The 15,210-nt window shown below is 49.0% G+C and overlaps 1 protein-coding gene across 1 annotated transcript in view; it reads right to left on the bottom strand.

The window, feature by feature from the left end:
* The window catches only part of sh3rf1 (SH3 domain containing ring finger 1), a 50,906-nt gene that overhangs the window by 23,380 nt on the left and 12,316 nt on the right, over positions 1–15,210 (bottom strand). Inside the window, exons 3-4 of the mRNA XM_042057084.1 lie at positions 3,376–3,651; positions 2,164–2,278 (exon numbers count right to left, since the gene is read on the bottom strand). Coding sequence (XP_041913018.1) covers positions 2,164–2,278; positions 3,376–3,651 — 391 coding nt within the window. The remainder of the gene's footprint in view (positions 1–2,163; positions 2,279–3,375; positions 3,652–15,210) is intronic.

Genomic DNA, 15,210 nt, shown 5'->3' with positions numbered 1-15,210 from the left:
GCCAAATTATGTTAAATTAACATCAAACTGAAAATGACAGCCATCAGATGGTACACAAAGCACAAAGGAGAGGGGGGGGGGGTGGGCGAGGGAGGGGGCATCATGACAAAGGGGGGAGGGGAGGGGGTTAAAGGAAAGAACAAAAAAAGGTAAGAGGTGAGAAATATAATGAGACAGAAAAGACAGAAAAAAAATACAGCAAAAGAAAGAACCAAACAAAATAGAAAGACAGCGAGAGAGAGTGAATGAAGGAGAAGAGGGAGAGAGAAAGAAGAAAGAAAGAAAGAAAGAAAAGAGAGAGACCTCCATACACACTTCAAAAACCTGTGCGACTTCAGAGCAAGATGCTTAGCACTGATTGTGAGGGGGCTAGATAGGGTGTGTGTGTGTGTGTGTGTGTGTGTGTGTGTGTGTGTGCGCGCTTAGGGGAGGGTGAGGGTGTAGTAGGCTTCATGTGCGAAGCCAAAAATCAAAGAGAAAGACTAAAAAAGGCTTTAGCTAATGATCGAGGGAGCACCACGACACACACATGGCCTGGAGCTACATGGCTACCTCAGTGCCTCGCTCGCTCGCTGGTTGCTGAACAGACACGAAGGCTCTAAGTGCAGTGCTTACTTCACTCGGCTGAGAGGGGACGAGCATGTTTGGTTCATCTACAGTTCCCCGTGGCATGCACACTACCTCCACATCTACCGATGCTCAGGGTTGATCCATTTGGTTCTGTACCCTGCGGATCACTTGTGCATAGAATCTAGGAATTAGTCACATTCCTTCACTGAAATGAGCACAATTACATAAAAGCCCTTCATCCACCAATGCTCAAAAGCATCTGTCAAAAATGACATGTAAATTCTCAGGGTTGATCCTGAGGATACAGAAATGGAACACCATTTGGACAGAAAGAAACTACATAGGAGTCAGATGATCCCCCGTTGAAATTAGGAACATTAAAAATAATGCACTACATTCATTATTAATGATATGTCATTATGGACCCTGGGGTCTACTCGTGGTTTAGTTATACACATATAATCGCTTTGAGAGGCAATGATGCAGCCTTCAGAGTAAACCTCACTGTTCAGAAAGACAGGAGAAGAAGTGTGGCCTATTAAATTCCCTACAAGCACACGCATGGGTGGGAAAATCGGACCAGTTAGCGCAAACTAATTCCCCAGTAGGGAAAGGCTGCATCCTGATGACAAGCAATTCGAAATGCGCTTGACTCATTCAAAGCCACATCTATATTCGAGTCTACGCCCCTCTTTTGTGTAAAAAAGTCAAGCAAAACAGGGGAAATGGCACCATTTTTCCTCCCTCCAGACTGCGCAGATGTCAGTTCTGATGGTCACCGAGTCGGCGCCTGTCCCCTCACAGAAGCTTTCAGGTGAAAATGCCTGCGGCTGGGCTAAATTGCTCTGTCTTTTGTGAGACCCACACCCCCGCCCCTCCACACACACATACACACCACCTCTGTGATCTGTATGACAGTGTGTGACTCCAAAAACACTTTGCGCCTGCTTCGCTGCAGCCATTTCCACAGCAGGTAATTCTGACAGCCTGGTTGTTTTCCCTATCCTTAGAAGTCTTTTTTAGATGCTCTTTCGCTACATTAGCGCTAGCGTGTGGACGACAGGTGGAGACAGGTGGGGCTCCAAATGGGCAACGCCGTCTACTACCTGGTGCTGAGAAAGGAGTAGGGCTTCTTTGGTTTTGTAAGGCATGGAGGGAGGGGGAGAGAGAAAGAGATATGGAGAAAGAAAGAAAGAAAGAAAGAAAGAAAGAAAGAATCCACAAGGGCCTTGCTAAAAGTGCTATTTGTGAAGATGAGCCACATTCTCCCCTTCTGCTCGACGCTGGCACCCTGCCGGCAGGGCCACAGTGCACCCTATAAATACCACAGAGACTTTTGACGCAAACGAGTGGCGTGGGCCAGACATCTCTTCTGGTGTGTAAATGTTGCCCTTCTGTCACCCTTCACCATCACAGTCCAATTCAGGCAGCACTTAGTGGCTAAGCAGGGCTCCTTGGGTGGGAGGAAGAACTTGGTACTGACAGACAGTGATGCACAAGCATTCAGAAACGTTTTCTATACAATTATTTCATCATTCATCGTCATAAAACTGCAGCTGTGAGCTTTTAAGGGGTAGTGTGTGTTGATTCAGAGTGGTCTCGTTAGGCTCACCTCCACGTAAGAGATGGGGAAGATCCCAATCTTATCTCCCAGCATGCCCTCAGCCCAGTTCTCATCCACACGACGAATCACAGTCAAAACATCATCCTGAAAAAACAAGGAGAAAGCAATGGAAGAGAGAGAGAGAGAGAGAGAGAGAGAGAGAGAGAGGAGAGAGAGAGAGAGAGAGAGAGAGAGAGAGAGAGATGAACATGATTAAAAATGCTAATTGGGAATATTTCTTCCTCTCTATAAATCAGACCGAGGCAAGTATAATATTTTATTGAAAGACATAAAGAAGAAGGAACCACTAAAGAGGGGGGGGGGGGGCAGCCACAATTCCATGTAATATCTTTTCAAAGCATTCTCATTTCTTTACTTTGGATGTCTTTTGTGCTTAATAGGCAGAACTAAAAACGAGTTCAATAAAATGGAGGAGGAAACCTAAACAATGGTAATATACATCCAGACTCTCGTAAGGATGCACAGGGCCTTAACAAGAGAAGAGGAAAGCAGAAGAGAAAAACTAATACTAGGACAGTTCATCTAGAGAGTTGTTTTCCGGTTTAAATCACTTTTGCTGCTTCAAAGCAGCAAATGAGCTGAAAGAGTACAAGCGTACAGGAGATTTCTTGTTAGTGGGAGAAGGAGAATTGTTGCGTTTCCCATAAATATGGAACTTCAGGCGTTTGCGTCACGGATTTGTTTGCTAGATGTGAGAGTGGCTGAGCTGGCGGTGGTGGCCGCGTCTTTTGCGAGGCGACAAAGAGGTGTGTTTGAGTGAGAGGGAGCTATTCTCAGTGGGAGCGTGGGTGGACGGTGAGTGCGTCAGTGAGAACCAACTCTGTCCTTTCCAAACACACACGCACATACGCACACACACACACGCACACACACACACACACACACACACACCAGCACTTATCCAGGAGTTTGGGGCCATCGCCACACACTCAAGGTTCAACCACAAGCCTCCATTGCACCCCTCTTTCTTACAGGGACATTGTGTGGTTGTGGGACAGAGAGAATGAAAAGGACCTCTGAGAAACCAGCACTAGCTGTGTGACCTCTACAGGTGGGCGACGCAAAACCCAAAATGCATCTTAGCCGTCCAAAAAACAATGGTCTGGACCCTGACATCTTCTAAAACATTGGTTTTGCACCAGAGGGGTCTACGTGGCGGAGTCGGTTGACCCCACACTGACCTTTGAGAAGGGCAGGCAGTCTTTGTCGGCCTCCTTGTCCTTCAGCTCAAAGTCATAGAGCGCTTTGCACTGGGGCGGCGGCTGGGGCAGGGGCTTGACGACCTGCACAAAGTTGGTGGGGAAGAAGCCGTGCACGCCGCCCATCTCGCCATGGTACCAGTTCTCATCCACCTGCCGGCGCAGGATGATGATGTCACCCTTGGTGAACTTGAGGTCGCCGGGCTCTTTGCCATCATAGTTGTAGAGGGCTTTGGCACAAGGGAGCTGGGGAATACCCTGCAGAGAGAGATGGAGAGGAACAAGGATGAGATGATGGGGGGGGGGGTGAGTGCAGAAAGAAAGAAAGAAAGAAAGAAAGAAAGAAAGAAAGGAGAGAGAGAGAGAGAGAGAGAGAGAGAGAGAGAGAGGGAGAGGGAGAGGGAGAGGGAGAGGGAGAGGGAGAGGGAGAGGGAGAGGGAGAGAGAGCGAGCGAGCGGTCATTCATGGTCTGAAACTGAAATAGCAGAAAGTCATGGATAATGCAGCAGTTGCGGCACTCAAAAGTGCATTCATTTTTCAGAACCAGATGGGAGAGAAGAGGGGACAGTTACACAATTCTGTGTGTGTGTGTGTAAAAGTCAGAGAGACACAGTAGTGAGTGACCGAGTGGGCGATAGCGAGAGATCTATGCCTCAGTTCTAAAAAACACTTTCCATTTTCAGCCCTGTACGCAGCAGTATTAATGAAAGTGCCCACACTCACGCTCGCTCATTAGACTCACTAAACAATCCTAAATTCACCGTTTTCACACTCCAAAACTAAAGGTTGGTTGGCGGTCTTGGTTGCCATCAGTCTTTCAGAACTCCTAGCTCCAACCTATTCACCTAGCTACAAAAGGAGTGCCAGGGCCTCTGCCCGCCACATTCCTGCTGTGTTTGTTTCAGTCCCAGCCCTGTTTGTTTACACGGCTCATGTGCTGTCAATCTTCCTTCTTGTCCGTCCACTGCCTTGAGGCTCCATCAGTCTGTCTGTCTGGCAGTGTGCGCCCGTGCTTTTACCCATCTGACCTCTATTTGCCCCCCTCCCCTAAAAAAAAAAATCCCAGAATGCCTTTGGGGGGACACATCTCGGGACCCACAAAGCCTTGGGGCAGGCCCATTTATCTCCCCACACTGGGCTTTGTGGTCCGGCCCAGTCGTCTGGAACCCCTGAAAGACCCATTCAGGCCTGACAATGACCCTGTGAGTGTGAGGGGGTGGTGGGGTGGCTCGGGCTACAGAGGGGGTCCACCATTCAATGAGGGCCTTTCAGAGGGGGGGGGGCGTTCAAGAGACGTGCACCCACCCCAGAGAAGAGTAGGGGGGGCAAGAAGGCCCAAAACGTCTTCGTGAACAACCCCCCCAATTCAGCTACATATCCTGAGCAGTGCTTGCTCGGAATCACAAACACAACCCCGCTGAGTCCAAACCCACAGAGACCGAAAACAGACAGAAAAAGAGAGTGAAGGAGAGAGGAGGGGGGGGGGGGGAACAAGAGAGAAAGAGAGAACGTGAGGGGGACAAATATGGAACAAGAGAGAACACATGTAAGGAGAGCGAGATGGCTGTTCGTGTACTTGCGGAACCTTTGAAGAGAGCGGGCAGGATAGAAGAAAAACATGAAGAAAACGAGACGATGCATGAGAAACTGCGGTTATGAAACAGACAGAATAATAGAGGACACAGAAGCGGATGCTAAAGAGGGTGGATTTAAGAAGTTCTGGAAAGAGGGGCACTGGGAGGGAGCAAGCAAGAGAAAGAGCAATGAGAGAGAGAGAGAGAGAGAGAGAGAGAGAGAGAGAGAGAGAGAGAGAGAGAGAGAGAGAGAGAGAGAGAGAGAGAGAAAATTGGCACAGAGCTGCCATTAGATACTAATGAAGCATTAAAAGGCTCTGGGGAGAAATAGGCTTTGGAATGAAGTGTGACTGAGTTCTTTTTTTAGCGGTCTCTTATATTATACAGACTTAGACAGACACACACACACCCACACCTGACTGAGTTCAGACAAACATTTTGTGCTGTGTAAGAAACGGTGTTTTGTTTTTCCCTAAATCCACCTTGCCCTTTCAACTATTCGTCCCACTCTTTCTCTCTCGCTTACACACACACACACACACACACACACACACACACGTGTCTACCACAGCCTTAAGTATGCAAGAGAAGAATGTAAGAGAAAGTATGAAAATGGAAAGAACAGAAGAAATGAGACAAGATAGACAGAGAGTAAAGGCAGACAGCAGAAAGACAGAGAGAAGAGGAGAAAAAGAAGAGGGAGAGCTGGTGTGTGGGCTTCCGGCCCTGTCTCTTGAGTGGAAACTGAGTGTGTGTGTGTGTGTGTGTGTGTGCAGAGTGAGTAAGAGTGTGTGTTTGGACTGGACTGACTTGAAAGAACACAGCCCAGGCCCAAATCCAGTGCAAACAGCAGTCCTGCGCCTGAGAATACGTGCGTGTGGAACATCGGGGTGTTCTGGTGCCAGGTTCTGCCTTCCCGAGTTTGGGGAGGAGAGCGAGGGAATGTTTGGACGGCATTAAGACTCAAACGAAACCCTCCAGTTCAACACACACACACACACACTTGCATACTTAGCCCCTTTCCAACTTTGTAACTAGACCATCTCACGATATAGGCTAATGACAAAGATTTCTCCATTGTTCTTCAAACCAGCACACTCTAACCCAGGGGTCCCCAACCTTGTTTTATGTACCATGGACCGCTTTGATTCCTATTTTTTCCCAAGGACCGGCGGCGGGGGTTCCATGTTCCATATGTGTTGTGCATGCATTACTTGAAAAGAACTAGCTCCAGTTATGTATGAACAGTGAAGGTAACGATCTCTTAAACATGTGAAAAACGTAAACTTGAAGTGAAAATTGAACAATATGAACTATGAATATTGAACAACTTGAAGCTACATCTATAGCCTACGTGTGAACATGCTTAACAAAACATGGGAACTAAACGTGCATTATGAATATAATCAGTGGGAGCCCTGCTTATGGAATGATGGAAGACAGTGTGTTTGAAATGTCCAGTCGATTGCGCAATTTGGTCTTAGTTGCAGTCATTGCCGAAAACCCAGCCTCGTGGTGGGAAATGGTAGCAACGTCTTCAGCGCTTTTACGGCTATTCTCGGGATATTCTGCTGGGATATTGTTATTGATCCAAAAACCCGCCAGAGAGGTTTCCTTATACACACTCTTAAGACCATCGTCATTTGCAATTTCGATCAACTGCTCTTCCTCCTGCGCTGACAAGTTAGGACTATTTGGGATATTGACAAATGGGTTGCGGACCCACTCATTGGTTTGCCGTGGATCTTTGGAGGATGGGAAGTAACGCTCAAACTCATTTGAAAGCGCAACAAGGTGATCGCGCACCAGCTGCGAGAGAAAGGGCCCTGCCTCAGTCTCTCCCAAAACCCACACTACTGTTTGGAACATATCAAATACACCCCGGTCCACTCGTCGTCCCCACAAATCAAGCTTGGCTTTAAATGCAGCGACTTTATCTGCCAGTTTAAAGACCGTCGTCATTCTCCCCTGGAGTGACCGGTTGAGGTCATTAAGCAATCCGAATAGGTCACACAGGTAAGCGAGTTGACACCCAGTCCTCATCACTAAAATGTGCAGCTTTTTTTCTGTAAGAAATCTCTGCGGCGGCTCTCTCAACTCAAACACTCTTGCCAGTGACCTGCTAAAGATGCTTGTTTTTTGTTGCTCATTCTAGCAGTTTAGCTAACTTCGTGTGACATACCGTTCGCCAAGAACTGATCAAGTGAAGTGAGCTGACCTAAGGCTGCGCAGCGCTGAAGGCAATATGTAAAAGTGTTGAAGGCGGGACAGACAGACGTAAGAAAATAGACCTTGCAAAATGCAAACATGCGTGCAATCAAACAACTGCATACAGGCCTATGCCATGTAAAAACGTGACATTATTGCGAATTAAATTTAGTTTAGTTTGCATGCATTTTTTTTAAAACTCATGTTGTAGGCTACGGCCCGGTTAGGAATGTTCCGCGGACTGGTGGTTGGGGACCGCTGCTCTAACCCAAGCATCTGTGCACTCTGAATCCAAGTACTAGACTACATGGTTTTTGACCAGTTAAATAAAGAGTTCCCTCCATGTGGTTAAATGCACTACATGGTTCTTGGCCAGCTAAATGCATTCGAGATCACACAAATGTATGGGGGTCCTCTACACGGGTCTGATCCAGTTACCTGCATTGAATCCCCTACATGATTCTTGACCAGTCAAATGCAAACTCATCTACATGGTTCTTAATCAATTTTAACGTAGAGTTCTCTATAACCAGAACTTCAATGCAGAGTTCTCTATGGCTCTTTCTAGATCTGAGGAGGAACACTGGGAAAGGTTTTATTACAGCTTAGGGTTCATTTTCTATCCAGTGGCCCCTGAGCCCCATATCTCATTAGCAGCCTACTCTAGCGAGTTTAATATGTTTTCATGGGAGACGCTATGTTACTTGGTCCATCACTGCCAGTGCCAGGTTCCCCCACTGATTGCATGGCTAATGAGAAACTACGCTAGGCAGAACTAATGGCTTTCGCCATCACACTAGCACACTTTCCACTAGCACATTTTCAACCATATCCAGCCGTGGCCACAGCCATGGATATGTATGTGCAGATGCAATGCTAGTATTAAAAACCTACACACACACACACACACACACACACACACACACCTCAAAGAATCATATCTGAATGTAAAACCTGTTTGTGTGTGTGTGCCCACTAACAGTCAGTAATCTAATCTAAAAAGGGCAAGAATAACACCGCGTAATAATGGTACATGTGTTGCAGACAAAACCCCCCTGGCCATCTATCCATCATTCCCATAACCCCACACCAATCCAATGCTTTCTCCACCCCTTCCTCAATCACCCTCCTCCCTTACCAGACTCCTGCAACACACACACACACACACACACACACTCCCCAATTTGTGCCCCTCCCAGTGTGGCCAGCGTCTCCTCCGATACCCCAGGGAGCAAGATGGCGGTCAGCTGGTAGCATCATCGGCTAGCTTACGGGCATTATCCCGTCGGATAGGGCATTATCAGGTTGCAGCATCAGGCGGGGGGTTAATCCCGCGTTTATCTGCCATAATGCAATTAGGCCTCGAGCGCTTAGAGCGCGGCGCGCCACTCATTCACACACACAGCGCCATGGCACAGCGCTGCACGGTCAGGCACCAGAGGGAGCATGGCACGGTAGCCATGGAAGAGGTGACCCAAGCACACTCCCCCCCCCACACACACACACACACACACATATACATACATGATACTCACGTAGATACATAAACTCACAAACGCTTGCTCTTAAACACATACATGTGCATTCAAACAGCATTCAAAACTGAACACAGTTCGGTGTGGTGGAGAGTTCATGGAGTTTATGCCATAAAGTCTCTATCAGAACAGTCTTCAAAGGATGTAATATTGAGAAGATGAAACCAAACACTTAAAACCCTCAAACAATTCAATTAAAATTCCCAAAGTGTCAAGTAGGTCTAGTGTGTGTGTGTGTATGTGTCTGTGTGGAGAGAGAGAGAGAGAGAGAGAGAGAGAGAGAGAGAGAGAGAGAGAGAGAGAGAGAGAGAGAGAGAGAGAGAGAGAGAGAGAGAGAGAGAGAGAGAGAGAGAGAGAGAGAGAGGTGGAGATTAATTAAGGAACAGGGGAATTAACTGAATTGAAGCAGAATGGATTTGTTTGTTCAGCAGGAAACAGTCACTTGGCTACAGGCCCACAGGTCAGCGGTTCTTTTACCATGTTATTTCCAAGCCCCGCTGAGTCTGTGTGTGTGTGTGTGTGTGTGTGTGTGTGTGTGTGTGTGTGTGTGTGTGTGTGTGTGTGTGTGTGTGTGTGTGTGTGTGTGTGTGTGTGTGTGTGTGTGTGTGTGTGTGTGTGTGTGTGTTTAAGCAAATCCTTTTGCTCCTGATTTCTGTTTTATGGGCTTGGGAGCTGGGGGAAGGGTATGGTGACTAGACGGGGGTCTGTCTGCACCCCCAGAGGGGGGTCGTCTGACTTACGACCGCCCCCGTCCAACCTCCCTAACCCCCCTCCTCAAACACACCCACACAGACACACACCCCCCCCCCCACCCCGACCGTCTGCTGAAAACATGTCCTCCCAGGAGACCGTATGCCTACTGTACCCCTAAAACATGCATGCATGCGCGCGCGCACACACACACACACACACACACACACACACACGTGCCAGCTCGTCCTCATTAGGCTGTCTTTGTTTCATGGCAAGGCCCAGGAGGGATGCAGTGGGCCATGGCTGAAGACAGGGTCCTGTGGGGTGGTGGGGGTGGCGAGCAGGGGGGGGGGGGGGGGGGGGGGGCATCTTGTTTTCATTAGTGCTCCATTACCCCAAATTGGTTCTTAATGGCCCTGTTTATGACTGCCGTGGTGCGGCTCAACCGATGTCCCCATTGGGGTATTTTATTTGGGCTGACAGGGAGGGGTTGTGTGAGGGGCTCCAACGACCCGAGTGGAAATAGGCCAGTGACGCATATCCTTGTAGCCTGATTGGCCGAATTAACCATAACGGGTCAGAAATCAGCCCACAAACCTGCATGACAGCCACCGACAGTGCATCAACACCGAGGACAAATAAAAGTGCCAGGACACGTCCGATGTCCTGTCTTGAGGTGCTGACTAACCTCATGTGCCCCCCTAACATCATCACGAGAATAGACACGCAAACAAGACAATCATATTAGGCAGGCGCTAACACGCTAAGTCTGCAGAGCCCAAAGGAGAAGCTGGAGGAGGAGGAGAAGGAAGACTTTCGAGCCTCAACATGTGGCTTTTAGCCCCTAGCCCGGCTCAGTCACCTCTCACCCAGAGAGGGCCCAGGCGTCGTGGGGGGCGCCTAGAGGTTTGTCATGCCACTGTCTGCCCCCCAAGCTGCGGTAAATGAGTGCAAGGGCCTTGCTGGATGACTACTGGCGAAGGAGAGGAGCACATGGAACAAGGAACAACAAAAGTACAAGTTCAGTGCTCCGGTTTCCACAGCAACAACAACCCCCCGCTCCTCTCGTTTTTTTTTTTCCAGTGCTGCTATTTATGGGTCTCAAAGTCTTGATGCAAGGCGGGCCTGTATAAAGGGCCTACCCAGGCTATCATGGTGTGTGTGTGTGTGTGTGTGTGTGTGTGTGTGAGTGAGAGAGCGAGGGTTTCAACTGAAGCTTTTATTTTTAGAGTGAATTTCACAGCAGAAACACAGAAGCGTGACTGCTACACGTGTACTGCCACTGATGTTCACAGCACACGGGGACATCAAAGATGGAAGGATGAAAACTTGCATGCGCGCGCGCACGCGCACACACACACACACACACACACACACTAACAAAGACACTGAGGAATTGAACAGTAAATCACACTGGCCTTAACGTTAATTCAGAGATTGCTACAAGAGAAATTGAGACGACTGAAAAAACGAGACAGACACACAGAGAGAGAAAGAGAGAGACAGAGAGAAAGAGAGCGAGAGAGAGAGAGACATCTGGGGGCCAGATGTGTCCATCCATATCTGAATCACACGTGAACCTGAGCTATTAAAACACACTTCACCTCCACCTTCATCCTCCTCTTCTTCCAGCCCCCATCTTTGCCACACTTCTCTTCCTCTGTCAAAGCTCAAGCCTGCCGTAAAACTCCAGAAATAGCGTAACATCACACACACACATGCTGTCGCGGTCATTACAACACACACCTGCTCTACAGTACCCGGTTGCCGACCCCTATAAAAGTGCTCTTTACTGGCCTTCTGGGTTGACGCTGATGCCGTTGGACTTCAATCTGACGGCTCATGGGACTCGCGGTCATTTGGCTGTGATTGAAGCAAGCTGGCCCCCACAGCCTCATGGGAAACGTAGTTCTCTGCCCGGGATCAAAGCCCTGCCCCTGCCCTGAGCGTGGACACACAAGGCCCATGAGGCAGCCATGTGGAAATTGGAGGAGCGTTGGACCAGGGTCTCTGGCCCTCAGATGTGGTAAAAACGAGTGGACATTTCTATAAAACCCAGGGAACAAATGGGAGTGGAGCTGGGCTGAGACACTGCTCATGGAGTCTGGAGGGTGGTGGGGAGGGAGGAGATGGTGTAAGCTACAGATTAGTCATCAAAAAGAAAACCATTTTTGCCAGGAAGGGGGTCTGGATTTATTTGGGGGGGGGGGGATTATGGAAACAGAGCCATGTGGTTTTGATAAATCTGCTGTGTGTGTCTCTCTCATGTTGTTTCACACACACACAAAGACAAAGGAACCGTATGTGTATGAATCCGTTTGCAGAGTTGTATACAGTACATGATCTTCTCCTTTGAGCTGCTTTGAATATTTCGTGTGGGTGCATGTGTGTGGGTCTGTGCCTCTGTGTGTGCGTGTGTGTGTGTTACCCTGCCTTCACCTGGCTGGCCTCATTCCCAGGGCAGGGGGACAGATTGTGGGTGGCCTCTTGGATCACGTGGGGGGGGGGGGGGGGGGGTGGGGCAGCCCAGCCCAGCCCAGCCCTACACCACACCTCTGAGCCCCTCTCAGCCCTGGAGCCCCGGAGCTACACTACTCCACACTGCACTGCTCCGCTCCGCTTTGAAGAACAAGGCCAGGGAGATTAGCGAGAGGGGAGATCAGGGCAAGGCCTCGGATGTTCACCAGAGGAAAGAAGAAAAAAGGAGGGAGGAAGAAGAAAGGAAAAGAAAAGAAAAAAAAAAAAAAAAAGACAGAATGTGGCTGGCCTGACCGTTAGAAAGTAGTCCAATATGGGCTCAATGACTGTGGGTCTCGCACTTCCTGTTCTCCCGGTCACGCCATGAAGGTTAATACCCATGGCTCTGACTTCACCATGCTTCACTCTCTGCTTTTCTTTTCTCAATGGCCCATCATCCTCTCCTCCGTCCAATCCTCAACTCCTCTCCTTTATCCTCCTCTTCCTCAGAGGACTCCATACCCCAACAGAGGAACGCAAACAAATTCTGTGTCGTTTGCCAACCTGTTACCTCCGGTGTTTTGTTTAGCACACATCTTGCTTTTCCCACTCATTCATTCATTCATTCATTCATTCTTTTTATCTACCCTTTCATCAGCTTTCCTTTTTTGACGTCCTGTTCTGAATCTTGCTATTGATTTTCTTCAAACTGGAGCCACCTCTCCCTCTATCCCTTTCCCTCTCTTTCCCTCACTCATCGCCTGATCGTGCCTCCATTACCATGGTTTCCCCAGGAGCGAGAGAACGAGGGATGAGAGCTGCTAAAGATGGATGGATGGATGAAGAGTAGGAGGAGCAGGTGCGCAGTGTTTCGTGACCACCTGAGAGGCCTGAAGAGCAGCCAATTAGCTGGTGTCCCTGAGAGGGAGCAAGGCAAGGCAAGGCAAGGCAAGGCAAGGCAAGGCAAGTGGGGCCTTTCAAACTCGCTCACCCTTTTTTCTCCTGTTCCCCTCAAGCCCATTTTCCATCCAGTATGTTTGAGTGAGGGTGAGAGTGAGCGAGTGAGTGAGTGTGTGCGTTTCCCTTGGTTTGGATCTCTGCCCCCCGTCTCACCCTACACAAACACACACTCGCGCACACACTTGCTTCGTTCGTCTCTCTCTCTCTCTCTCTCTCGTCTAAGGGCCCACACAGGAACCACAGTGAGGTCAGACCGATGGCCGTGGGTGTTTAATGTCGTGTTTCCACCCAAAGAGCTGCACAATTTTGGGGAAAACTACATTAAATGGGAAGACTGAAAGAGAAAAGAGAGAGCGCGAGAGAGAGAAATGGGGGGAAAGAAAGAGACATGAGTACTGGATACAGCTCCAAACCAAAACAGCCCAGCATTCTTCAACACGCCTTTTGGACTTACTGGGAGTTTTCTCAATGGTAAACAACCTCCAGAGCCAAAAAACAGACAGCGAGAGGCAGAAGGAGAGAAACACAGCACTCATCAACATGTGAGCGATGGGCCCAGCAGGAGTTTGGCCAGATTAGTAGATCCACTGATCTGAATGGCCCTGTGTGCCGAGAGCCTTCCCTTCACTCCAACAGGCCGTTTTGGCTGCTGCTGTTGGCTGTGGTGGGTCTTTCCTTCTTCGCGGGCTTCTGTGGAGGGGTGGAGGGGTGTGTGTGTGTGTGTGTGTCCTTCAGAACCCTGTTAGTGTGTGTGCAGTGCAAGGCAGAAGAAGAAGACCCTGTGCATTTACACACACATAGTGTGTTCTGGCAGCCTGGAGGTCCATTTTGGACGTGTGTATGTGTGTGTGTGTGTGTGTACACTGCCATCTCCCCTACACACCTAGTGGGCAGAAATCACAGCAAACTGCAAGATGAGTAAATCTCTCTCTCTCTCTCCCCTTCCTTCAACACACACACACACACACACACACACAGAATGGACCTCCAGACTGCAAGAACACACTGTCCTGGCACTGCGCAGTACAAACACACAGATAATTCAGAACAGGAGTGCTGTGTACCTCCTGGGGCCAGTGGACCAGCACGGGCAGACAGTGTGTCCTCCATTTCTCCTCTCGCTCCAGTCCACCACAGGGAACCGAACGACGGGGAACCACACTCTGAGTCTGGGCGAGTTTGCGCTCAGTCACCGTGTCAACCGTTAACTGGCAACTAACAACATTATGGGCTGGTGAGTGGCAAGGTCTCTTAAACAGGACTTTAATGGGTTTCCTACCCTTCCTCATTTATTACTGTCTGTACCGACACCACTCCCAACACACACACACACACGGCTCAAGTCAACATCTTGAGATTAGACACAAAGAGTGTCTAAGCAGGTGTGTTGATGTTTAACTTGAGGTGTGTGTGTGTGTGTGTGTGTGTGTGGTGGCTTCAAGAGGGAAAGAACTTCAGGTGAGGCCTGTGGCTAAAACTTAGTCACTAAATAAACTCTGAGCCCCTCAGAAGTAGGTCATCTTACATGCCAAGAGAGAGGGGGAGAGGGGTGGGGGGGGAATACAAACACGAGACGCAGCCCCATGGTGCAACACAATCTCCCCACTACTCCAGCAGCCTCTGGTAAAGGTAGAGGTGTTCACAGAATATGTTAAACAGCCTGCTTGTAGTATGGTCCGGTTCATTTGAATTATTCATTAAACATGATAGACAGACAGACACACATTAAAATCCTTCACAGTCCACCAAGCACACTCTTTCCAGCTTTCATTCCTTGAGGTTCCTTACTAGGAGTTTTACCTTTAGTATTAAACTCACGCCGCTAACACACACACACACACACACACACCAGTGTAAACATGTAGAGCTTTTTCTATGTCTCTGTAAATGGCACACAGGGTTGTCTTTCTCCTCAGGGTTCAGCATTGTGCCAGCAACACTGGGGACTCCTGCAGTTCTTCTGGAGGGAGAAACCAGCTCACTTTCTCCGACTCCCTCTCGCTCTCTCCTTCACACTCGCCCATGTCTCCACTCCTTCCTGTCTCTCTCCCTTCCTTGAACTCTCTCTCTCTCCTCCCTCACTGCCACCCACAGTACAGTGCTGTCTCTGTACTCTGTGTCTGTGTGCGGCACTGTGTAGCCTGCTGTGGCTCCAGCTCAGGGATGCGGCTGAGAGAACAAATGCAGATTAACTCACATCAGCCACACACACACGCAGGGGTTTGCCCCCGGACAACACAACCCTCAACTTTCACATTTAGCCAGAGACTCGTAGAGGAGTGTATGTGTGTGTGTGTGTGTGTGTGTGTGTGTGTGTGGGGGGAGGTGTAGAGAGGAAGTTGGAGCAGAATTGAAGGAGATGATATTTCTTCCATGAGACCACACATGTG

The sequence above is a fragment of the Alosa sapidissima genome, chromosome 12 (assembly GCF_018492685.1).
Source record: "Alosa sapidissima isolate fAloSap1 chromosome 12, fAloSap1.pri, whole genome shotgun sequence".
NCBI lineage: Eukaryota > Metazoa > Chordata > Actinopteri > Clupeiformes > Clupeidae > Alosa > Alosa sapidissima.
Note: the sequence above shows the minus strand (reverse complement) of the source record. Positions and strands in the feature narration are given on the sequence as shown.